The 21000-nt window shown below is 39.2% G+C and overlaps 1 protein-coding gene across 2 annotated transcripts; it reads right to left on the bottom strand.

Moving 5' to 3' along the window:
* Nucleotides 1-6948: 6948 nt before the first annotated feature.
* Nucleotides 6949-19769, bottom strand: fam168b (family with sequence similarity 168 member B). Of its 2 annotated transcripts, XM_061965855.1 has the most exons (8): nucleotides 19612-19769; nucleotides 15545-15636; nucleotides 15384-15467; nucleotides 12586-12728; nucleotides 12494-12518; nucleotides 12320-12433; nucleotides 9715-9845; nucleotides 6949-9649 (listed from the first exon to the last, which is right to left on the bottom strand). In XM_061965855.1, the coding sequence occupies exons 2-7, from the start codon at nucleotides 15612-15614 to the stop codon at nucleotides 9727-9729; spliced, it is 555 nt and encodes a 184-aa protein (XP_061821839.1). In that variant the 5' UTR covers nucleotides 15615-15636; nucleotides 19612-19769; the 3' UTR covers nucleotides 6949-9649; nucleotides 9715-9726. The 2 variants fall into 2 exon arrangements, with proteins under 2 accessions (XP_061821839.1, XP_061821838.1); XM_061965854.1 differs by having other exon boundaries at nucleotides 12320-12518.
* Nucleotides 19770-21000: the final 1231 nt, after the last annotated feature.

Here is a 21000-nt window from a genome sequence, read left to right as displayed (position 1 = left end):
CGTGCTGTTTCACCATACTTGCCAACCTTGAGACCTCCGATTTCGGGAGGTGGGGGTGGGGGGCGCGGTTGGGGGTGGGGGCGTGGTTAAGAGGGGAGGAGTATATTTACAGCTAGAATTCACCAAGTCAAGTATTTCACACACACACACACACACACATATATATATATATATATATATATATATATATATATATATATATATATATATATATATATATATATATATATATATATATAAAATAAATACTTGACTTTCAGTGAATTCTAGCTATATATATATATATATATATATATATATATATATATATATATATACATATATATATATATATATATATATATAAAATAAATACTTGACTTTCAGTGAATTCTAGCTATATATATATATATATATATATATGTATATATATATATATATATATATATATATATATATATATATATATATATATATATATATATATAAATAAGAGAAATACTTGAATTTCAGTGTTCATTTATTTACACATATACACACACATAACACTCATCTACTCATTGTTGAGTTAAGGGTTGAATTGTCCATCCTTGTTCTATTCTCTGTCATTATTTTTCTAACCATGCTGAACACCCTCTCTGATGATGAATTCTGCTTCGTCTCCTTGTTGTGTGCGCAGTTGTGCACTGCACTCTCTAAAAGCCCTAGATGTTAATGTCACATATGCATGTACATTAGATGGCAGTATTGCCCTGTTTAAGAGTGTCACAACATTGCTGTTTACGGCAGACGAACTGCTTTACGGTAGACGAAAACGTGACTGCTGTTGTTGTGTGTTGTTGCCGTGCTGGGAGGACGTTAATGAAACTGCCTAACAATAAACCCACATAAGAAACCAAGAACTCGCCCTCGATCATTCTACAGTTATAACGTGATTGGGCAGGCACGCTGTTTATATTGTGGGAAAGCGGACGTGAAAACATGTTGTCGACACGTCACTCAGGTACGCCTGAATTTCGGGAGATTTTCGGGAGAATATTTGTCCCGGGAGGTTTTCGGGAGAAGCGCTGAATTTCGGGAGTCTACCGGAAAATCCGGGAGGGTTGGCAAGTATGTGTTTCACAGTGAAGCAAGGTGGCTCTCCCGGGGCAAAGTGCTGTCACTTGCCCTGTCTTCCCAAATGCATAGCTCCTCCTTTTTTTTGCAAAGATTGCAAAGTGGCACTTTTATTTTATTTATTTTGAACTTGATGCAAGTTATATGATTTATTATTGAACTTGATACAAGTTATAACACTTTTATTTGATTTATTATTGAACTTGATGCAAGTTATAACACTTTTTTTGATTTATTATTGAACTTGATGCAAGTTATAACACTTTTGTTTTATTTATTATTGAACTTGATGCAAGTTATTTTATTTATTATTGAACTTGATGCAAGTTATACCAGGCAGCACGGTGGAAGAGGGGTTAGTGCATCTGCCTCACAATACGAAGGTCCTGAGTAGTCTTGGGTTCAATCCCGGGCTCGGGATCTTTCTGCGTGGAGTTTGTATGTTCTCCCCGTGACTGCGTGGGTTCCCTCCGGGTACTCCGGCTTCCTCCCACCTCCAAAGACATGCACCTGGGGATAAGTTGATTGGCAACACTAAATTGGCCCTCGTGTGTGGATGTGAGTGTGAATGTTGTCTGTCTATCTGTGTTGGCCCTGCGATGAGGTGGCGACTTGTCCAGGGTGTACCCCGCCTTCCGCCCGATTGTAGCTGAGATAGGCTCCAGCGCCCCCCGCGACCACAAAGGGAATAAGCGGTAGAAAATGGATGGATGGGCAAGTTATACCACAGCTGCACAGTTATTTTATTTATTATTGAACTTGATGTTATTTTATGTTATTGAGTTTGAATGTATACAACTTGATGTTACTTGATGTTCAATAAATTTGAAAATGTTAAGCTTGGCGTTAGCGTTCTGTTGGGGCGATGGGGGCAGGTGGGGCTTGAAAACTCGCCCTTGTCCAAAGTGGGGGATGACAAAAAAAGTTTGAGAACCACTGCTTTAGGCCAGTGGTCCCCAACCACCGGTCCGCGCAGAAACATTAATTACTTTATTTTATTTAATAATTTAATTGAATTAACGCATTTTTCTCCAACTTAACTTTCGCCTGTGCCACTAAACACAGCAATAAGCTTGTTTATAAATGTATATTACAACTCCTGACAGGAAGTCACCATTTGTATATATACAAATGATTATATATATATAATAGCCCATTAATGCACATTAATGAACATATAACATTTGAATGTGCCAGTTTGTAGCCAAAAGCTACAACTGCCGTTGTATATAGCAGGGGGTTCTTAACCTGTTTGACCTCAGGACCCAACTTTTCCACTACACAGGGTCCGGGGACCACTCCAATATTTACACTAAATTAGTAATCTTACTCTTGGTTTTAAACATATTCAATAAAAACTAAATATCTAACCTACTTAGAGTTTACTACCTTATAAAATGACATCATATCAAGATCATATAATTAATTTAACAAATAAACCTTAGGATTAGGTTAGGCTGATTGGACAAAATACATTTACAACATGTTGTGCTAAAATAAAAAAAATTAAATTAATAATAAATATGTTTCTTAAGTAAACTATCAATAAAATTAAAGTGCAAATGAAAATACAGCTCCACCACTTTAGTCGTAATTTTTGCGCTTGAGAATTTTCTCTATTACTTTAGCGCCATACTTTTTCTGTTTGTTTTATATTGTCATTGCTGCCACAAGTGGTGGAAAAGTGTATTACAACTGAGTCCCGCTGGAAAAAACAAGGTATATTACATTCTAGAGGGCGCTCGCGGGCCAACACTGGGACCCGGCCCTGTGGTTAAGAAACACTGGTATACAGTAAATGCCATCAACGTGTCTACTTTAGCGTTATAGTGAGTTGGATTTTCATGCTCATTTATTTTTATTTTTTGCTGTTTTTATCTGCCAGACGTGGAAAGCCGGTCCGTGAAAATAATTGCAGCTACTGTACACAACAGCTAAGCATACAATAGCTTACAAGCTAATCATACGTTATAAGTATCATTGATTGAACAATATTGCAGCCTGAAACATTTGTAAATAAATGTATTACTTACCTGTTAGAGTCTCCACGGCGAGAGGGCATTAGAAAGTATCCAGTAACAAACGTCGCCGCATAATTCTACTTACTGGGTCAAAATTTTTACGTGATTAATAATAATAATAATAATAATAATAGATTGTATTTGTAAAAAAAAAAAAAAAAAAAAAAAAAGCACTTTACATTGAGTAAACAACCTCAAAGTGCTACAGTGTATTAAATAAATAAATAAAAACTAGTATGGATATATCTAAAAAAATACAAAAATAAAACATTTAAAAAAATTAAAAAGGCTGATTAATTATTGTTTTGAGGAGGTGTTGCCAAAAAAAAAAAAAAAGACCACTCCACTTCAATTTAAAGAAAAATGTGGTTAATAAATGCGGTGTACGCCTACTTTAAGAAATGGGTGGTGCATTAGTGGCGTAATTGCGTCATATTTTGTCTTATTTGGTCAATATACGCTACTCAGTGTCATTTGTTAACATTTTCTGTAGTGGGATTAAAAAATAAATACAATAAAAGTGTCCTTGGCTCAAAAAGGTTGAAAAACACCGGTATAAGGCATTTTGGGGCGGTATAGCTCGGTCGGTAGAGGGGCCGTGCCAGCAACTTGAGGGTTCCAGGTTCGATCCCCGCTTCCGCCATCCTAGTCACTGTCGTTGTGTCCTTGGGCAAGACACTTTACCCACCTGCTCCCAGTGCCACCCACACTGGTTTAAATGTAACTTAGATATTGGGTTTCACTATGTAAAAGCGCTTTGAGTCACTAGAGAAAAGCGCTATATAAATATAATTCACTTTATGAATGCCATTAATATTGCGTTTAAAGGCTGCAAGCATCATTTTTTAATCAGGTTATTGCTGAACTTTTACTTTACTAACATTTAAAACTATTCTCGCGTTCTTAAATCTTATCATAATTGTATCTATTTTGTTTATCACCTCAAATGTGGCGTTTTTTCCTCCATCCTCAGTGCAAAGTTTTGTGTTATATTATGTTATGTTATGCCACTTGCCTGAGCATGAAAAGTACTATATTAATAAAAATAGATAGAAAATAACTATACATATTGTATAATATAGTATGCATGTTTTCCATAGCTTCTTTTGCTTTTAATACAGAAAAACCATAGGGTGTCAAACCCAAGGCCCGCGGGCCAGATCTGGCCCTCCACGTCATTTTATTTTATTTTTTTTATAAAAATGTTATTGACATACAGTATCAGACGTTCCTATTCATTACGTCATATTTGCATACATCATACATCTATTGTCTGCCCTAAATGTCAAAATATTTTTTTGTTTATATCCCAATGATGCCACCCGTCCCTCAAGACTATTTAAGTTGTGCGTACGCTATCCTCCTTTGTGTTGATTGTCATGTCATGTACGGATGTACTTTGTGGACGCCGTCTCCGCTCCACACGCTTGTAAGTTTTTGCTGTCGTCCAGCATTCTGTTTTGGTTTACTTTGTAGCCAGTTCAGTTTTACTTTTGTTTTGTATAGCCATCCCTATGTTTCAGTGCCTTTTCCGAGCGGGACTTGCCTTTTGTTCGTTTTTGGCGTTACATACCTTTTTACCTGCACGCTGTCTCCCGCTGTGCTCTGCATATTGGGATCACGACAAACCCTCCTCGACGCGTTCAGACTTCTACAAAGCAAGGAACTACCTGCCGCCACCTACTGCTATGGAGTATTACACGGTTACTCTGCCAAGCTCTACACAGCACAGGCACTAGACAACGGCACATTATTATGATTATTGATTTGCAAAAAAAAATTTTGGGCACCAATTAGGTGAAGTTGCATAATTTCCCTCGGCACACCAGACAATATCTCACGGCACAGTGGTTGAAAAACACTGCCTCAAACGTATCCTCGCTCATCCATGCGGACTGGACGCTGGCTGAGAGTTAGTGGGCGACCGAAGGAGGAGTCAGTTCTCTTGGTTGCTTTGTTGGGTCTGCTCCTGTCTCTGGCCGTGCTCCCCCCACCCCAGCAGACGATGGCGTGGAACACCGCAGAGACCACCACAGTGTATATGTTTTTTGTTGTTGTCTTTGTTTTACTTTTGTAGCTGTATGTAGAAATGGCTGGTTGCATCTTTTTAATGTCCTTTTGATGTTTTCCTCTTACACACATGTTTATGTGTGCTATGGCTATGAGGTTTTTTCCCCCTTGGCCTCAGTCTGGACCCCCCTCTCCAGGGGCCCAGTCTCAGACTGAATATTTTTTTTCTCACCTCCCCCGTCCCAGCGTTGACCTGTTTCTCACCTGTTTTGTAAGGGGCGCCGGAAGTCGCTAGACCCGTCAGCGATCCTGTTCTGTCTCCCTGTAATGTTTGATCCTGTTCTGTCTCCCTGTAATGTTTGATCCTGTTGTCTGCCTGTAATGTTTGATCCTGTTCTGTCTCCCTGTAATGTTTGATCCTGTTCCGTCTCCATGTAATGTTTGATCCTGTTCCGTCTCCCTGTAATGTTTGATCCTATTCTGTCTCCCTGTAATGTTTGATCCTGTTCGGTCTCCTTGTAATGTTTGATCCTATTCTGTCTCCCTGTAATGTTTGATCCTGTTCTGTCTCCCTGTAATGTTTAATCCTGTTCCGTCTCCGTGAAATGTTTGATCCTGTTCCGTCTCCCTGTAATGTTTGATCCTATTCTGTCTCCCTGTAATGTTTAATCTTGTTCTGTCTCCCTGTAATGTTTAATCCTGTTCTGTCTCCATGTAATGTTTGATCCTGTTCTGTCTCCCTGTAATGTTTGATCATGTTCTGTTTGATCATGTTGTCTGCCTGTAATGTTTGATCCTGTTCCGTCTCCATGTAATGTTTGATCCTATTCTGTCTCCCTGTAATGTTTAATCCTGTTCTGTCTCCCTGTAATGTTTAATCCTGTTCTGTCTCCCTGTAATGTTTGATCCTGTTCTGTCTCCCTGTAATGTTTGATCCTGTTCTGTTTGATCATGTTGTGTGCCTGTAATGTTTGATCCTGTTCTGTCTCCCTGTAATGTTTGATCCTGTTCCGTCTCCCTGTAATGTTTGATCCTATTCTGTCTCCCTGTAATGTTTAATCCGGTTCTGTCTCCCTGTAATGTTTGATCCTGTTCTGTCTCCCTGTAATGTTTGATCCTGTTCCGTCTCCCTGTAATGTTTGATCCTATTCTGTCTCCCTGTAATGTTTAATCCTGTTCTGTCTCCTTGTAATGTTTAATCCTGTTCTGTCTCCCTGTAATGTTTAATCCTGTTCCCTCTCCCTGTAATGTTTGATCCTATTCTGTCTCCCAGTAATGTTTAATCCTGTTCTGTCTCCCTGTAATGTTTGATCCTGTTCTGTCTCCCTGTAATGTTTGATCCTGTTCTGTCTCCCTGTAATGTTTGATCCTGTTCTGTCTCCCTGTAATGTTTGTCTGCTCTTGAATGGGATTGTGCTGAAAATCTTAAATTTCCCATCGGGGATTAATAAAATATTTCTGATTCTGATATGTTGAAAAATAATTCTAAAAAACGGCATAAAAACAGTGGTAAAATCCACAGATTTTTTTTTACTATAAGTACATTTTAAAAAATATATTTAAATTCATTATTTACTGCTACAAGCGGCCCTCTAATGACTGTGGTGTGGCCCTCAATGAAAACAAGTTTGACACCCCTCCCTGCCTTAGAACAATCATTGTGACTATTATTGATCACTATTTGGTATTTTACTTTCTTCTTTCATGTCCGTATGGTTCTTGTCAGTATACAACTATTAATTGTACAATTCAATTAAATGTATTTCTGCAAATATGAGAGAAAATGGCTTTGGGCTACAACAAAAAAAGCAACAACGGCGAATAATTTTTCGTCTTATATTTGTTTTTATTTTTGCTCTTTCTTTGAAATACAAAACAAGAACCAAAAAGCACAAAAAAATAACATGTACAAAACGGATTATTGTGACATCATCAAAGCAAGTCCGAGACGGTGATTCTGACGGGTCGGCCTAGAACCTGATGCTACAACTGCTGACAATGTCAACGCAAACGTTGCCGTAACTGCTTCCAATTAGTGCCTTGTCAGTAGTGCTTCAACACAAATAACATGAAACATTAAAGCAGTTCCCCTGCTCACTGCTTTAACGCGGTGCAGCCCACTGACTCCAGAACAAGGTCGATATTGAGACGATTACGACGTACTTTATGGCACCGTTCTTTATCTTTTCATAACTGGCTAAAACACATCAAGTCTGTTCCGAGCAGAAAAGCCAAAAATCTGCTCTTTTCCTTATTGATACTGAGCACTTTGAATTATTACGTGTTGGAATAGCCCCAATCTTTTCCTAAAATACGGGTAAAAACACTTGGCATACAATGGGCTTGCTGAGAGAAATAAAAGTCGAATGAACAAGCATCACTTGGTAAAACACAAAGCCTTGAAAACAGAACAGTTCTGCACGCCATGGTGCAGCTTTTTTTTTTTTCCTCCTTTTTTTTTTGCATGAACATCTTTCACAGTAGGTGAGTCAGCATTGGGAATTTTATTACTTTTGACTTCCTTTGGATGTGTTCGTTTAGAGATGGGCATTCCACTAAATTGACTTTTAAACGGTTAACTAATCAGATTTTTTTTTATAAGTATATTTAAAAAAATATAGATGTACAGCACTATCCAAAAGCCACCATTAGGAATACAGTCATCCTTCATTTATTAAGCGATAAATGGACTTCCACAATGTAGGAATTATTCATTATAAAGTAAATATTTTTAGAGTTAGAGCATACAAAAAACATGTTAGGACCTTAAGATAGCTCTCTAGAAATTAAATAACACAATTTCATTACTTATTTCAATATAAGGCTGAGCCAATCAGTGGCCACGATACTGAACAACGTGGTCTCCTCTAGTAGTGATATTTTAAGATTGTTTATTTAGCCATTTTTATGTTTAAAAATGCTTCATTTGGGACCCCCAAAAAAACAGTAACATATATTTTGTAGTTAGCAAATGTGTGTGTCTTAAACTGTAATACCTTTATTCAGATCCTCACCGATATGGATCTGCAACTTCCTTGGTGCGTGCGCCACCCCTCCGACTATTTTCTTTTACGGCGTCAAAATGATAGCTGTAAAAAAAGGGGATTTAAAACAAGAAAACTTGTGGCGGACTTTTGCATCGTGCTGCATATGGGTCAAAATAACGTTGCAAAGGAGTGGCTGTAGAGCAATATAGTCATATATATATATATATATATATATATATATATATATATATATATATATATATATATATATATATATATATATATAGTACAGGCAAATAGTTTGGACACACCTTCTCATTTCAATGAGTTTTCTTTATTTTCATGACTATTTACATTGTAGATTGTCACTGAAGGCATCAAAACTATGACAGTACATAACTCCACGTGTTCATTTATAAATCGATGCCTTCAATGACAATCTACAATGTAAATAAAAGAAAACGCATTGAATGAAGAGAAGGTGTTTAAACTATTTGCCTGTACTGTATATATATATATATATATATATATATATATATATATACACACACACACAGTACAAGCCAAAAGTTTGGACACACCTTCTCATTTCAATGCGTTTTCTTTATTTTCATGACTATTTACATTGTAGATTGTCACTGAAGGCATCAAAACTATGACACCTGTGAAATGAAAACCATTTCAGGTGAAGCTCTTGCAGCTCATCCAGAGAATGCCAAGAGTGTGCAAAGCAGTCATCAGAGCAAAGGGTGGCTATTTTGAAGAAACTAGAATATAAAACATGTTTTCCAGTTATTTCACCTTGTTTTGTTAAGTGCATAACTCCACATGTGTTCATTCATAGTTTTGATGTCTTCAGTGACAATCTACAATGTAAATAGTCATGAAAATAAATTTAACACATTGAAATGAGAAGGTGTGTCCAAACTTTTGGCCTGTACTGTATATATATATATATATGTATATGATCAATGGCTGTAGAGCCACGTTGTCGGAAATAGTGATCAACGGCGCCCCTGCTGGTTGCAGCCAAGTAGTGCAGCTGGTTAGTTCCAATGCCCATCTCTAGCTTATTTCGTAGGATTTTGCATCTATCGCAGCGAGTAGATTGAGATAGCATTACCTTCATATATCTACATATAGAACATGCATTCAACATCGGATGCGCCTCCAAAACGGAGAGGAGGGGAGGGGGGAAGGGGCGGTGAGGAAATAAACTAATCCGCACTCCGTTTTTCACCACGAGCTAGTTGAAGCTAGAAAAACCTGCATAAACAATTGCATGGAGGCCGAGGGCCGGTCAATGTGTGATACGCAGCAGGCATGTAGGGGAGCAGCGTGGAATGCGACCTAATTCCATCGAGACGTGGGGATGACTTCCCCCTCCTCCTCCCCCCCCGTCCAAATGGACCTACGTGGTTTGAGATTCACATTATGCTGGAAGAAGACAAACAGGCCGCTGGCAGAGCAGATCCACCACCGCGAGCAAGAAACACTGGAGTGTGAATGCATAACTATAGCGTCTCCCAACCGCGCCTGCAGGGGAGAAGAACAGAGAGGGTGAGGAAAGGGGGCGTGTGGGGATGTTGAGGCGTACTCACTGGGCCTGCTGTTCACCACTGCGAGGGCACGTAGCTGTAGCTGTGCGTGCCAGCTGGCCGGTATGTGGGCATGGTGACGGGGTGGGGGGCGAGGGCGGCTGGCGCTGGTGACGGAGTTGACAGCAAAGTTCCTGACAGGCAAATAAAACATTGACACTCAGTCTCTTGACTTTGCACAAAGCAGCCTATGGATATAAAACACTGTCCTTTCATACTTTTCACAGGTGGAGCAATCCATCGACCAGCGATCAATATGAATAGGCATGAGCCGATGTACTGTAGGTGGGCTGCAATCACGTGACCCAGGGGCAAGTGTCCAAACTTTTTGACTTGGGGGCCGCATTGTGCGAAAATATTTGGCTGGGGGCCGAAAGTCGACTGTATGTAATTTATATATATATATATATATCCTATATGTATATACTGTATATATACACACACACACAAACAACATACATCCATCCATTTTCTACCGCTTGTTGCATGCATGTGTGTGTGTGTGTGTGTGTGTAGCCAATATATACAAACCCCGTTTCCATATGAGTTGAGAAACTGTGTTAGATGTAAATATAAACGGAATACAATGATTTGCAAATCCTTTTCAACCCATATTCAGTTGAATATGCTACAAAGACAACATATTTGATGTTCAAACTCATAAACTTTTTTTTTTTTTTTTTTTGCAAATAATAATTAACTTAGAATTTCATGGCTGCAACATGTGCCAAAGTAGTTGGGAAAGGGCATGTTCACCACTGTGTTACATCACCTTTTCTTTTAACAACACTCAAACGATTGGGAACTGAGGAAACTAATTGTTGAAGCTTTGAAAGTGGGTTTCTTTCCCATTCTTGCTTGATGTACAGCTTAAGTTGTTCAACAGTCCGGGGGTCTTCGTTGTGGTATTTTAGGCTTCATAATGCGCCACACATTTTCAATTGGAGACAGGTCTGGACTATAGGCAGGCCAGTCTAGTACCCGCACTCTTTTACTATGAAGCCACGTTGATGTAACACGTGGCTTGGCATTGTATTGCTGAAATAAGCAGGGGCGTCCATGGTAACGTTGCTTGGATGGCAACATATGTTGCTCCAAAACCTTTATGTACCTTTCAGCATTAATGGCGCCTTCACAGATGTGTAAGTTACCCATGTCTTGGGCACTAATACACCCCCATACCATCACAGATGCTGGCTTTTCAACTTTGCGCCTAAAACAATCCGGATGGTTCTTTTCCTCTTTGGTCCGGAGGACACGACGTCCACAGTTTCCAAAAACAATTTGAAATGTGGACTCGTCAGACCACAGAACACTTTTCCACTTTGTATCAGTCCATCTTAGATGAGCTCAGGCCCAGCAAAGCCGACGGCGTTTCTGGGTGTTGTTGATAAACGGTTTTCGCCTTGCATAGGAGAGTTTTAACTTGCACTTACAGATGTAGCGACCAACTGTAGTTACTGACAGTGGGTTTCTGAAGTGTTCCTGAGCCCATGTGGTGATATCCTTTACACACTGATGTCACTTGTTGATGCAGTACAGCCTGAGGGATCGAAGGTCACAGGCTTACCTGCTTACCTGCAGTGATTTCTCCAGATTCTCTGAACCCTTTGATGATATTACGGACCGTAGATGGTAAAATCCCTAAATTCCTTGCAATAGCTGGTTGAGAAAGGTTCTTCTTAAACTGTTCAACAATTTGCTCACGTATTTGTTGACAAAGTGGTGACTCTTGCCCCATCCTTGTTTGTGAATGACTGAGCATTTCATGGAATCTACTTTTATACCCAATCATGGCACCCACCTGTTCCCAAGTTGCCTGTTCACCTGTGGGATGTTCCAAATAAGTGTTTGATGAGCATTCCTCAACTTTATCAGTATTTATTGCCACCTTTCCCAACTTCTTTGTCACGTGTTGCTGGCATCAAATTCTAAAGTTAATGATTATTTGCAAGTTTGCAAATAATGCACGTTATCAGTTTGAACATCAAATATGTTGTCTTTGTAGCATATTCAATTGAATATGGGTTGAAAAGGATTTGCAAATCATTGTATTCCGTTTATATTTACATCGAACACAATTTCCCAACTCATATGGAAACGGGGTTTGTACATACATATGTATATATATATATATACACATACATACATACATATGTATATATATATATATATATATATATATATATATATATATATATACACACACACACACACACACACACACATATACATATAAACACACGCACACACACACACATATATACATATAAACACACGCACGCGCACGCACACACACACACACACACACACACACACACACACACACTATTATTATTACTATTACTTATTAGGGGTGTAAAAAATAATTGGTACAAATAAACTGTAACTTTAGAGATATGATTACATCGTTTGGCGAGCAATCGATTTATATAAGATCGTGTCCGGGTGGTAAGTCATGACTGGAGATCTGTTATACAATATGGCCGTTCTAATCTTGCGAGACTTCTGTGATGACGTTTAACGAAAGTCACATCCTCTGTCCACGTCAACAGAGCGACATGGCAGCGAAAGAGTGTAACAATGCGGTATTTTAAATGCCACCTACCAGCTGACATGGCCATAGTGGTGCCGGCAACCATCCCCATGGCAACACCATTGTTGCGGGGAGCGGGAATGGGCGGAGCATACATGGCAGCGGGCATCCCGTTGGGCTGGACCACTGTTGTGTGATGGATCACGTGAGGCGGCGCTGCATACAGCGGCTGTGTGAAGTAAGTACCTTGCTGCTGTGACGGGATCAGCGCCTGCCAGCAAAACAAATACTTTTTTAATGATCAAAATATGTTGTTTTTTTAAATAAATGTCACTGACCTGTGCATAAGGGTTATGTTGGGGGTAGGTGCTCCTGACAGGGTAGACAGCAGCTTGGTATGGGTTGGTGGAGGAGGAGTATGGCGGTACAGTCCCCGTGTTGGGAGAACAGGACATTTTGAAGGGAGTCCCAGGAGCGTAACCTAGATCATACCAGAGAATGATGATACTACACTCCCTACATTCATGAATGATCACCATAAAGTTCAAGGAATTTTTCCTTCCCAGAAACAAAGAGCTACTCCTGTCGCTGACCAAACAGTCAAAGTCTGAGTCCATCAACGTGCTGTCTTGATAAGTCACCCACTAGATTTCTCAAGTCTGTGCTGAGCAGATTATCACAATTTTCTCACCCAGTTAACGTCGCACTTTAGACTTTAACATTTCCACAGGCCATTTTTGGCCAAAGTCCTACAAAAAGTTGTATACCAGAGATGTCCGATAGTATCGGACTGCCGATATTATCGGCCGATAAATGCTTTAAAACGTAATATCGGAAATTATCGGTATCGGTTTCAAAAAGTAAAATGCATGACTTTTTAAAACGCCGCTGTGTACACGGACGTAGGGAGAAGTACAGAGCGCCAATAAACCTTAAAGGCACGACCCAATCACATAATATCTACGGCTTTTCACACACACAAGTGAATGCAAGGCATACTTGATCAACAGCCATACAGGTCACACTGAGGGTGGCCGTGTAAACAACTTTAACACTGTTACAAATATGCGCCACACTGTGAACCCACACCAAACAAGAATGACAAACACATTTCGGGCCAACATCCGCACCGCAACACAACATAAACACAACAGAACAAATACCCAGAAGCCCTTGCAGCACCAACTCTTCCGGGACGCTACAATATACCCCCCCCCCCGCTGCCCCCCCAACTCAAACCTCCTCAAATTGAGCATCTCCCAAATTCCAAGCTGCTGTTTTGAGGCATGTTAAAAAAAATAATGCACATTGTGACTTCAATAATAAATATGGCAGTGCCATGTTGGCATTTTTTTTCCATAGCTTGAGTTGATTTATTTTGGAAAACCTTGTTACATTGTTTAATGCATCCAGCGGGGCATCACAAAAAATAACAAAATTAGGCATAATAATGTGTTCATTCCACAACTGTACATATCGGTATCGGTTGATATCGGAATCGGTAATTAAGAGTTGGACAATATCGGAATATCGGATATCGGCAAAAAATTCATAAACTATTTTACTTTCATTTATTGTCACAGAAAAAAAAATTCAATGTGGCGTCTGATTTTATTTTGTAGGAGTAGCAGCAATTTCCTTGTTCATTTAGGGAATGCAGGCAACTTCCTTTGTTTTCACTTTATCGAACTGCACATGCAGGTGACGTGGAGGCCACATTGGGGCCACAATGTGTGCGTTTACACTGTAGTCTGCTAAAGTTTACATTTTACTTGCACTTGTAAACAGTCAGCTGGGAAAAAATTGTATTTCACTGTTGGGGTTAACGCACTTTTTGTGTCTTTCAATTCGTTGAAATCAGAAAGGACACGCATTTCCGGAAGTCCGCGCGTCCGAGTAATAAATTAAATTTGTATAATTGTATCTAAGTTATCACAAAACTTTGTGTTTCAATGAGTTCCCGGCAAGCAGGCAAATGCTGTCTTTGATCTTACCAATCAAAAGGCTTGTAAAACTCCACTGTAGGATGGGAAGCGACATGAAGGTGTCGGTTTCTTTGATCTATTGTAATCCACAGGAAGATTTTGTCTTGCCCGAGATCTACAAAGCGGAGAGGAAGCAGGACCTGACTCCCCTCCAGGCACCTTTTCTTTGAACTGTTTTGTAACCAAAGGCGACGACTGTTTACGACCCCCCTTCCTTTAGAAACAGCTGTTGCCATGTAATCAGGGAAAGTCCAAATAAAAGAGGAGGCGTGCGACCTTTCGTCAGAGCGTGTTGGAAAACTATACGAAGAGTACAGCCCAGACGTTTCTCCTCAATGAGCTAAATTGAATTCTGACTCTGTTTAATTACTTGCTTCTAGTCTGATTAATAGATGTCATCAGTGTTTGAACCTGACAATGCACACGGTTATTATAATTTCATGACCTAAGCAAAAAACCTTTTACACTTTTATACTGAAATAAATAAAAATATAGAAAAAAATATTGGCAGCGGTAAAGTTTAGATCCATGAAGGAAAGAAGAAAGTGAATGAATGTTTATAACTGAATACATTTACATAAGCATTTTTTTTCATTTGTATTATTTTTTTTATGAATTAAGTAACGTTTATGACAACCTTTTTCCAAAACACAATATAGAATGTGAGATATAACAGGATAATGCATACATTTATCATTTGTTTTCAAAACTGTTACAAGAAAGTGGGACCCAAAAAATGGACCCCATTTTGAAAATTCCTAGGGCCAACACTGGATTTGGAAAAATTCGATTTGGGCCACTTTGGCCTGCGGTGTAATCATAGTCTTGTTGCAGTGAGTGGATGCTAAAACATTTTCTTCAGCGAAACTCGGGCTGAAAATCGTTGTCTGTGGCTCGCAGAAGCAAAGGGACATTTTATTAGGCACCTTCAGACCCTCTCTCTGAAACCTCATAATCCGGTTCAAAATATAGGAGTAATAATGGACTCAGACTTGACCTTTAACAGCCACATTAAATCAATAACATTTTAAACCTGCCTTGCCTTCCTTAGACGTAAAAATGCTGCCTCTACAAAGAAAGTAATGCGCAATTACAAATAAAACTCTCACAAATAATACATAATTTGCTATTATTACAGTAGGAGACCTTACCACTTGAGAAGGCTGGGTTGGCTCCTGTGTAAACACCCGGTGTGTATGCTGGGGCTGCTGCAGCGTAACCAACTGGGAATCCAGCTGACCAAATCAAATTCAAAATATTAATTCATACTTGCACAGGTTTTATTTTGCACCACCGACGCACACAAACATGCCTGGATAGCCGAGACCCTTCGTATTGGTGAAGGGGACCCCTGTTGGTGTAGGGCTGTAGACGGGATTCATTATGGCTGTCTGATCCCAAATGCTGCAATGACAGAAATCAGGGAAAATCCTGTCATTTTCCAGAAGTCTCAGGAGAAGAGATGTGAAGTATTAGTATAGCATATAATAATATCTATATTCACACACGTTAGGTCAGGAAAAAACAAAGGAAGCTATTTCATCCCTACAAGCCTGTTTCGCAGGTTTCCCTGCTCTTCACGGGAGGTTTTTTTGTACAAAAATGAACGACTATATTTACAGGTAATGTGTATATATATATATATATATATATATATATATATATATATATATGGAGTCAAGGTTTCTGTGGTTTATCCGTTATACAGTGCTCAATACCGGGGAGAGCGGAATATATGTTAGGTCAGGAAAAAACACTGAGGCTATTTCATCCCTACAAGCCTGTTTCGCAGGTTTCCCTGCTCTTCAGGGGAGGTTTTTTGCACTTTTTTGTACAAAAATGAACAATTTCCCTTGTTGATCAAAAAAGTTTGTCTAAGTAAATTTTTTTTCATAAAAAAAAAAAAAAACTCATCTGAAAAGCAGGGAAACCTGCGAAAAAGGCTTGTAGGGATGAAATAGCCTGTGTTTTTTCCTGACCTAACGTATATTCCGCTCGACCCCGGTATTGAGCACTGTATAACGGATAGACCACCAGTGTTTTAGTTCTTGTCTTGCGCTCCTATTCTGGTGGCTTTTCCTGTTTTGTTGGTATTTTCCTGTAGCAGTTTCATGTCTTCCCTGAGCGCTATTCCCCGCACCTGCTTTGTTTTAGCAATCAAGAATATTTAAGTTGTCACTATCCTTCTTTGCAGGGACATTGTTGATTGTCATGTCATGTTCGGATGTACTTTGTGGACGCCGTCTGCTCCACACACTGTAAGTCTTTGCTGTCGTCCAGCATTCTGTTTTTGTTTACTTTGCATCCAGTTCCGTTTTAGTTTCATTTTCCATAACCTTCCCTAAGCTTCGATGCTTTTTCTTAGCGGCACTCGCCTTTTGTTTATTTTTGGTTTAAGCATTAGACACCTTTTGACCTGCACGCCGTCGTCTGCAAATTGTGATCAGACAAACCAAGTTCCCGACATCTACAAAGCAATTAGCTACCGGCTGCCACCTACTGATATGGAAGAGTATTACACGGTTACTCTGCCGAGCTCTAAACAGCAACGACACATTTGCAGATTATTATTACTGGTTTGCAAAAAATATTTTTAACCCAAATAGTTAAAATTACATATTCACGGCACACTAGTGTGCCGCAGCAAAACACTGGTCTAAGGTATATCAAAATAAACATAATGGGAGGTGTAATGCCATTAAGTCAGGCTTCTGATTGGACAAAATGTGCATGATAGCAGGTGTATGTGTTTGTGTGTAGACATATGTAAGCGGTGTTCTTTTCCTCTGTGTTGTGTGGATTTTATGAAACACGACCGACACCATGGGTTGCTGCTCAGCTGCGCTTTACTGATAATACACAGAATACAATTGTTGTCAATAACTTTCTGCCATCGTCGAGCCCCCCTCTCCCGTTATCGTAGACAAAAGGGAAGTTGGAAGACAGGTGTCACAGTAGTTATTGCAGTAGGAGGGACAATGGTTCCAAAACATTGAACAACATTCAGGTATTTACATGTAACTTACACATTTTGTGTAATTATAACAATAATAAAACATTATAAAATACATTATTTACAAGACATAATTAACCCTGTTACACATAGACAGTATTGAAACTACACTTGTGTGGATGGAGATCGTTTTAACCCCAAATATGTGTTTTTGAAACTCTACGTGTTCGTGTGGACATGGCCTAAGTCGGGGGGGTCAGCAACCCGCGGCTGTAGAGCCGCATGCGGCTCTTTAGCGCCACCTAGTGGCTCCCTGGACCTCTTTCAGAGATGTGTGAAAATGGAAAAACATGACACAAACCTTCCTAATTGTTAGAAACCCCACTGTTTATATTAAACATGCTTCACTGATGAGAGTATTTGGCAAACACCATTTTGTCCTACTAATTTCAGCGATCCTTGAACTCATCGTAGTTTGTTTACCTGTACAACTTTCTCTGATGCTGCCACAGAAAGACGTGTTTTATGCCACTCCTCCTTTGTCTCATTTTGTCCACCAAACGTTTTATGCTGTGCGTGAATGCACAAAAAGGTGAGCTTTGTTGATGTTATTGACTTGTTGGAGTGCTAATCAGGCATATTTGGTCAATCCATGACTGCAAGCTAATCGATGCTAACATGCCTATTTAGGCTAGCTGTATGTACATACTGCATCATTTTGCCTCGTTTGTAGCTATATGTGAGCTCATTTAATTTCCTTTACTTATATCCTCTGTGTATTTAATTTATATTTGCATGCCTCATGAAACACTATCTGTATGTAATATTGGCTGCATTTCTCACAGTTGTTTGTGTGCCATGTTGTTCCAGACCACAGCTTGCAAAGATTGTATTCAATGCAATTAGAAGACAGCCTGCCGTTTCCTTAAACTTGGACACACACATCTATACCTTTGGTCATTTTGAGCCATTAATTTCCAGAAGTTATCTCATTCTGTAAGAAGCCTCCATTTTACTAATGATTTCCAATGTTGCAAATGTGTAGAATGACACTTAAAATATAGCATTTCTGTCAACAAAGATTTGCGTCAGCCTGCGACACAGTCATTTTGATTATTTGATTATTGTAGCTACTATAGACAATTACATCATGCGTTGCCTTTATTATAACACTTATATAAGGCTTTTAATTTTTTGCGGCTCCAGACAGATTTACTTTTGTATTTTTGGTCCTATATGGCTCTTTCAACATTTTGGGTTGCCGACCCCTGGCCTAAGTGAAACGTCAACGGTGTCGGCAATACGGTCCCCTGTATTTCATTGGTATCGGGTCGACACCAATCTTGGCAGTATCGCCTCAACCAACGAGAACGCGCTGACGTCACGTCCGCCCTCTAGCGGCAGCCGGGACACATTGCACACACCGTGTTGTCAGTCTAATTGTAAATAATGCAAACGAGGCGTGTTGGCTGAGTCCTCAACGTTTACTCACACAGCGTGCTCATAACCTCATCATTAACTGCCGGCATGGCGACATTTACCATGAATTGATTTACGTGGACCCCAACTTAAACAAGTTGAAAAACTTATTCAGATGTTTACCATTTCGTGGTCAATTGTACGGAATATGTACTGAACTGTGCAATCTACTAATAAAAGTTTCAATCAAATTCAATCAATCAAAACACATAACCACACTTCACAGGGCTACCGCGCATGCTCGTCACGACTGTTGCATGCTGGGTAGTGTAGTTCTTGTATCCCCATCTCATAACATCACACACACGGCTGAAACGGAAGATGGGCGTCCATCGTACGCAGCTGAAATGTACAAATGTACACTCTGTGCTATTTAAAATGACATTTTATGACTTGATTGATTTTTTTTTTTTTAACGCGGGTAGACATTTTACATCACGTCGACAGACTTGAAGACCATTTCTGAAAAGCGCTGTACCAATTAAAATGTATTATTATTGTGTGATTAAAATTATAGCAAGTTCATTTTTTTGCCCGGTCATTTCCGTGAAAGATGACGCGAGATTAAACGTGAAAAATGATATTATTATTATTATTATTATACATCAGATGCAAAGTGTTGCCTTCACGGAGTGGAGGAATGTTGGCGACGGCGCGCGAAGGTGAAACGACGAACGACGCTTTGTTATCATTAGCTAGCTCGAACCTATTTAGCTTGCTCGACAGGCAGCGTGTGAGTTTGCACGGAGTATATTCGAGCAGGTTCTAAGTCGCCATGTTTAAAAAAAAAAAGAGGAAGAAGAAGAAAAAAAAGAAAACAACAACCTCTGGACGTGATGGAGGCCGCAGCCTGGGAGACAGCTGTGTCCTCCCTTGCACCGACACCTTACAACACGGCTGACATCACAACACCGTCATAAACGTTGCAATTAAGCACAGTCACTCACCGCGAGGTGTTATTGCCTTCCGAAAGTCCGCTTGTCTGCTGAGAAAACGAAGCTAGCTGGTGTGTTTTTTTTTTTGGCTCCCAGATGCTGAACTCTTTTGAGTGCCGCGCGTCACTTCCGCATCACGTCACGTGACCGCCGACCGAATAATAAAAGACGAGGGGCTGGAAATCAACTTATTTAATTTTTAGTTTAATTTCCTTTTTTTAGTAGGAGGATACAAATGTGTTCTTATTTGTCTTATTAGTTTTTTGCGGCATAGTAATTTACAAACAGTCGCCATTTTAAATTAATAGTAAAGTAGTGCATACATGGACATGTTATAAGGGTACGCAGCATGGAGCGCTACTGCCTACTGGCGCTGACGAGACGCGGGGCCGCCATCTTGGAGTGGTGATCCGTGCGAATCATTTGGCAGGAGCAATGAACGGTCAGCGCATTTAATTCATTTTACCTCACCGAATACCACTGATTTTCACGCGCTTTTTTGTCATACGTATAGCTATGATAAAGGACACATGTTTTATCGTGTTTTATTATTCTTAGTTTGCTTAACAGTAATAGAATATTCTTATTTGCTATATATTTAATTTTTATTTTTTTATTATTGACATACAGCATCAGACATTCTATCCATTACATCATATTCACATAAATCATATTTTATGTGGGCTCTGTACCGAGGATGTCGTTGTGGCTTGTGCTGCCCTTTGAGACACTTGTGATTTAGGGCTAAATAAATAAACAATGATTGATTGATTGATTGATCTATTGTCTGCCCTAAATGTCAAAACATTTTTGTTTATATCCCATCCATACCACCCCCCCCTCCCAAAAAAAGAAAGAAAGAAAAACAAAAACAAAGTAATATCTACAAATACATCGATTAAATAAACAGACAAAATAAAAAATAAAAAAGGAAATAATAATACATTAATAATAATAATAATCAGAAATAAAATAAAATATAAACAGATACATATATACATATAAACACACACATACATACATATAAATATATATATACAGGTAAAAGCCAGTAAATTAGAATATTTTGAAAAACTTGATTTATTTCAGTAATTGCATTCAAAAGGTGTAACTTGTACATTATATTTATTCATTGCACACAGACTGATGCATTCAAATGTTTATTTCATTTAATTTTGATGATTTGAAGTGGCAACAAATGAAAATCCAAAATTCCGTGTGTCACAACATTAGAATATTACTTAAGGCTAATACAAAAAAGGGATTTTTAGAAATGTTGGCCAACTGAAAAGTATGAAAATGAAAAATATGAGCATGTACAATACTCAATACTTGGTTGAAGCTCCTTTTGCCTCAATTACTGCGTTAATGCGGCGTGGCATGGAGTCGATGAGTTTCTGG

This window comes from Nerophis lumbriciformis, linkage group LG07, assembly GCF_033978685.3.
Source record: "Nerophis lumbriciformis linkage group LG07, RoL_Nlum_v2.1, whole genome shotgun sequence".
Taxonomy (NCBI): Eukaryota; Metazoa; Chordata; class Actinopteri; order Syngnathiformes; family Syngnathidae; genus Nerophis; species Nerophis lumbriciformis.
Note: the sequence above shows the minus strand (reverse complement) of the source record. Positions and strands in the feature narration are given on the sequence as shown.

Bases quoted from the DNA above. Each gene is read 5' to 3' on its own strand.
- fam168b (XM_061965854.1), bottom strand. From the start codon at position 15,614: ATGAATCCCGTCTACAGCCCTACACCAACAGGGGTCCCCTTCACCAAT. The intron at 15,468-15,544 runs GCATGTTTGTGT...TGATTTGGTCAG, and splicing joins GAAGGGTCTCGGCTATCCAG to CTGGATTCCCAGTTGGTTAC. The intron at 9,846-12,319 runs GTAGGTGGCATT...TTTGCCTGTCAG, and splicing joins CACTATGGCCATGTCAGCTG to GAACTTTGCTGTCAACTCCG.